Source organism: Branchiostoma belcheri, unplaced genomic scaffold (assembly GCF_001625305.1).
Source record: "Branchiostoma belcheri isolate BF01 breed outbred unplaced genomic scaffold, Haploidv18h27 scaffold92, whole genome shotgun sequence".
In the NCBI taxonomy this organism is placed as follows: domain Eukaryota; kingdom Metazoa; phylum Chordata; class Leptocardii; order Amphioxiformes; family Branchiostomatidae; genus Branchiostoma; species Branchiostoma belcheri.
Genome location: NW_017804598.1, coordinates 912526 through 917925, shown reverse-complemented (window position 1 = coordinate 917925; position 5400 = coordinate 912526). Strand labels below are relative to the sequence as shown.

General features: G+C 39.7%; 2 protein-coding genes across 2 annotated transcripts in view; one reads left to right on the top strand and one right to left on the bottom strand.

The window, feature by feature from the left end:
• The window catches only part of LOC109488150 (F-box only protein 11-like), a gene marked incomplete at its 3' end in the record, with an annotated part of 5699 nt that extends 302 nt beyond the window's left edge, over positions 1–5397 (top strand). Inside the window, exons 2-11 of the mRNA XM_019792307.1 lie at positions 355–496; positions 1018–1147; positions 1271–1354; positions 1852–1984; positions 2408–2514; positions 2880–2991; positions 3580–3686; positions 4235–4372; positions 4823–5040; positions 5382–5397. Coding sequence (XP_019647866.1) covers positions 355–496; positions 1018–1147; positions 1271–1354; positions 1852–1984; positions 2408–2514; positions 2880–2991; positions 3580–3686; positions 4235–4372; positions 4823–5040; positions 5382–5397 — 1187 coding nt within the window. The remainder of the gene's footprint in view (positions 1–354; positions 497–1017; positions 1148–1270; positions 1355–1851; positions 1985–2407; positions 2515–2879; positions 2992–3579; positions 3687–4234; positions 4373–4822; positions 5041–5381) is intronic.
• LOC109488165 (EF-hand calcium-binding domain-containing protein 11-like) overlaps positions 1–5400 on the bottom strand; it is a 15927-nt gene that overhangs the window by 6955 nt on the left and 3572 nt on the right. The gene's annotated exons all lie outside the window — the stretch shown is intronic.

Below are 5400 nucleotides of genomic sequence, written 5' to 3'. Positions count from 1 at the left end.
TTTTTACCTCCAATACTTTCTGAAACATAGGTGAAAGAAAGGCTAGTTTTACAAATCCCAGTCTTTTTTTTTTGTATCAGCTGGTATTATAATGAACTACTACGTTCTTTGTACCAACCTTTTCTAAAGCTTCTGTAAGTCTTGAAAGTAAATAAAAGTGAATTATTGTTCAGGACCTTTAGTGCCGATTTCATGGCTTGAATGCTCTTTGTTGGGTACCTATCCAATGACAAATACTTTAAATTCATTCAGTTGTATCTAAAATGTTTGTCTGTCTGTCTGTCTGTCTGTCTGTCTGTCTGCCAAGGCCCCCTAAGTTGTATCTAAACTGTGTGTGTGTGTCTGTCTGCCAAGGCCCCCTAATCAGCTGGCTGCAGGAGGAGGTGCCTGATGAGGTCCTGCTGAAGATCATGAGTTATCTGAAGGAGAAGGACCTGTGTCGAGCTGCGCAGGTCTGCAAGCGCTGGAACACCCTCACCAACGACCCCACAATATGGTACAACTCTTTCTCAACTTCCTTACAACAGCATTTTGTTCTTTATTGTCCTTAACCTTCACCCTGCTGAGGTTGCTGTTTAACACCAAATTTGTATAGGTTGAGGGATTTGGTAGCAGGGAGAAGGTGAACAAAACGTATGTGATAGTGTTGTACCATTGAATATTTAACCTTTAGCATATTGAAATAGCCACTTGGCTTCCAATTCTGTGTGGGGTTAGGCAGCATGAAGAAGGTTAAAGACCAATAGCGATCAAATGATATATCTATTCATCATGAAATGACATATCTATATAAATGATCTGTTTGTCATGAAATGACATATCTGTATAAATGATCTATCTATTCATCATGCAATGGTTTTTCCCAATTCTATATTGGTTATGGGGTTAGGCAGCAGGAAGAAGGGTAAAAACCAATAGTGATAAGAAAAATGATGTCTATTAGTTACGAAATGTAATTTTTCATTGTTTCCACCTCATATGCCTGGTATCAAATGTTTTTTTTTCCTTTTTTTTCAGGAAAAATCTATACACAGCAGTGTTTGAATATACCCAGCCCATGATGCATCCAGAGCATGGGAAATTCTACTTTGTGAAGCCAGAGGAATATAACTGTCCCAACCCATGGAAGGACAGCTTCCGCCAATTGGTAAGGACCAACAACTTCCATGGACACAAGCTGTATTTCCTTGTTGTATGTATTAGATTGTTGTGTAGGGTACTCCTGTTATAGAAGTTACTTATTAGCTGTACCATTCTGTGTTTTACACAGTACAAAGGTGTCCACGTAAAGCCTGGTTATGCTGAACACTATCACAACAATGCTGACCGCTACAAGGGCAGAGAACACATGTTGGTGAGTACAATACACAGTATATATGTCTTTGTACTGTGGAAAAAATTACCTAAAAGGTTAGTCTATGCTTCTAAAGCTCATTGGAATTTTCATTTTTTCATCATTTTGAAAATAGCCCAAGTCAAAGGTTATGCGTAGAAAAATCCATCTGATTGTAGTTTTTGATGTTCATGTTGATATCATCAGTGTCACGTTTAATTGGTATTTGTTTTGTGTTGCATAACTGATAAACTGCCTTTATCTGTAACACACCAGTTCTGTATTGTAAGTCTTAGTGTAATACCAGACAGTGAGGTTTAAACTACTCACACCAGGAAGAACTCCTCTTTTCAAGTCTTTTCAATAAGTGCAGTGGGATCTTCAACATACTCGAGGTGTAGCTCTCCTGAAACACAGGACCTCCGGGTTTACATCAAAGAGGTCATCCCTAACCAGCCCTTTGGTACTTAAACCAGCTCTAAGATACGTATGCTCAATGGAGAATTTTTTCCTTGCAGTATTATGACACCATTGAGGATGCGATGGGAGGAGTGAATGAATGTCACCATGAAGGTCTGATCTTCGTCCACTCTGGGATCTACCAGGACGAGTGGATCTATGTGGAATCTCCCGTTACCATCATCGGGGCAGGTGAGGGCAGAAGAACTTCATTTTAATTAAAAAACTAGAAAATATGCAAAAGTTTCAAAGTGTTGGAGATGGTAGAATATGAAGTACTTATCTTATAACATCAAGCTAAACCAAGAGTGCCAAGAAACAGTTATTCAAGCAACTGGATATGATTTTGGAGACGGTGTCCAACATCATATGCAGTTGCTTGAGTAACTATTTCTTGGCGTATCTTACTGGTATTACCTAAATGTCTAACCTTCATCGACTTAAACTAAGAGTGTGCACTGCATTTTTGGCAAGTCTTTCTTTTGACAGTTGATGACTTTCTCAAAAGTGAACACATTCTCTTGTGTCAAATCCTTGTCCTCTAGATTATGATGTACAGACAAATGATGTTTCAAAGGTCCTTTGCTGATGTCTAGGTGTATTTTTCCCCCACAGCTCCAGGCAAGGTGGCTGAACATGTGGTGATAGAGAACACCAGAGACTCCAGTATTGTGTTCATGGAGGGATGCGAGGACGCTTTTGTAGGATTCATGACAATCAGAGTGAGTACTTGATTATTTCTTCCAAGGAATCCGTATTCTTTTAGTTGAAAAGTCCTGTAGTGTTTGTACATGTAGTTGTGTGTTCTTGCATAAGAGATGTACACAGCCAAAATCTGCTGTTGTGAAGACAGCTACACACATATACACTTTGTTGGTCAATGTAATTTTTTTAATAAAACCAGATTTGTATTTTTTTTTATACAACCTGGTAACAACTTACTTTGATAATGACTTAGGATTGATGTACCCTTCAGCGCAATTTAGTGGTTTCTTGCAAGACTCTTATATGAATCAGAGATACTGAACAAAAGACATTAATTGGCACTATTTGGTTTGATTACTTTTTGTTGTTCTTCTGTTCATAGTTTTCCCCAGAGGACTCCTCGGCCACCCACCACCATGCGCACCACGCGGTGGAAATCAACACCAACTGCCGACCGATCATCAGTAACTCCATCATCCGCAGCTCTTCCACAGGTCTGTCAACTACTGCTTTCACTTCGTAACAGAATTTCAAGTTCTGAGGAAAATAGACATGTTCACAGAACAGAGGGGTAAAAGACAAATGATTTGATAATGATAATGATAAGTTCATAGTACTGCAGTGACTGTAAAAACAGCGAACATGAAAGTACCATGAAAAAATCAGGCATTACAGCACTTTCACCGCTTGTCCTGAGTGGTTGTCAACCTTGCCCTAGTGGTGAGGCACCATCTGTCAACTTGCTTGGTGATTAACCTTTATAACACTGAGGAAGCTGTTAATTGGCTACCAATTCTCTATTGTTAATGGGTTTAGGCCACAGGGAGAAGGTTAAAATGTCTGAGGTGTACAGAGTTGCATTTTTTCAGCGCTTGGAAGAGTGTGAAAGACTAAATAATTTGGTAACGGTAATAATTAGATCATAGTACAGAAGTGACTGAAAACTGTTCACATAAAAATAGCATGAGAAAATCAGGAATTACAGTAGCATTATATCCCAATCTTATATGTAATTCTCAGTCATAACAGACTCTGCTGATTGGATGTTTGAGTTAATTGAGTTTTGTCCATCTGTCTGACAGTTGGTTCAGCGGTGTGTGTGACAGGAAGCGGTGCCCAGCCCACCATCCGCAACTGTAACATCAGCGACTGTGAGAATGTAGGACTCTACGTCACAGATCATGCACAGGTCTGCTTCATTCTGTACTCTTCCTTTTACTTGTCAAGTTTATGGATCTCTCCGGAAATTTAGAGCGGTATAGTGCTTGGGATAATCATTTTTCTTTTTTTAAAGACAATTTAAACAATTTGAGGCCATTTCCTAGATGTTTGGCTTCTTACCTGATCAAAAATTATATTTTAAAGAGATTTGTAAAGAGAAATTTTTGAAAATCACCATGATGGTCCCAGGATTACGGCATAACTGGGGAGCACCATCATGCCATCCTTAAGAGATCCCTGAAGTTACATGATATTTTAACTGTAGCTCTATGCTAATAGCTTTGATGTTTGATTACTTAGTTCAAAGCAATTAGCATCCCATTTTGTGCCAGAATATCATGTAACGATGTTAAAGACCATAAGTTGTCATATGGTCATGTACCGTGGTAATGTGTAATATCATTGAAGAAGAGTTTTGAATTTTCCTGTTGAATTGAACATCTGAAATAACAAAAAGGTTTTACATAAATGATTGGCCTTGTAGATATGTAACACATATTTCGTTGTTCACTGCAGGGCTTTGTTGAAGACTGTGAGATCAGTGGAAACGCGCTGGCTGGGATCTGGGTGAAGAACTACGCTAACCCCATCATGAGACGTAACCACATCCACCACGGGCGAGACGTCGGCGTCTTCACGTTCGAGAAGGGGATGGTATGTTCAGCGTCTGTAAAATTCCTTAGTGTTAAGAAAGGCAGGAATATTCTTCTTGCCTTCAAGTACCAGAGTTACCAACCAAATTAGGTGTTCAAAAACTCTAAAACTTCAATTATCCCTAGAACTATTGTAGAGTGGAACTTGCTACCACCTGACCAAGTACAGTTGGGCATCCTCACTAGATAGTTTTTAAACAATGCTTACAGTTAGATGTGCAAAGGTTAGGTTTAACAGGTCTTTTGTATGTATATGTAGCAATCCAACACTGCAAGGGCATTCATAACTGAACTGTGAAGCCAGGTACTCATTTTCACCTGAATCATGTGAAGAAATAGGTTTAAAGTGCCTTTCCCAAGGTCTGCCAGAGATTTGAACCCAGAATCTGAGTTAACAACCCTTACCACAAGAGCACATTGCAACCTTTCTTCAATTTTCTTTTCCCTCCAGGGTTATTTTGAGCAGTGTAACATCCACCACAACAGGATCGCGGGGTTCGAGGTGAAGGCTGGTGCTAACCCCACGGTGGTGAACTGTGAGATCCACCACGGGCAGACGGGCGGCATCTACGTCCACGAGAAGGGCCGCGGGCAGTTCATCGACAACAAAATCCACTCCAACCAGTTCGCTGGCATCTGGGTAACGTCACATAGCGATCCCACCATTAGGTAAGACATGGTGCAGATATGTAGACAGACACAGCAATATGTACTGTAGTAGAAGCAAGCTTTGTAATGGGGCAGTTTGTCATCATTTCTTTCACATCGCCAGAACTGTTTTATGTCATTTACACTTGTTGAAGTCCTGGTCATCTTGTACATATGTAAGAATTTGCACAGTAATCTATCAGTATCAATGCTAACAGCTGTTGCTATGACTGCGGTATGGTTGCACTTTGAGGATGTTGTTCTTTGACATTTACAGTGGAGATAGTATTTATAAATCTTGCCTAATCAGAATTACCGGTAGATTTCTTATATCATTGATCATCATAATGTGGTGTTACTAGGGGCAATTCCATCTTCAAT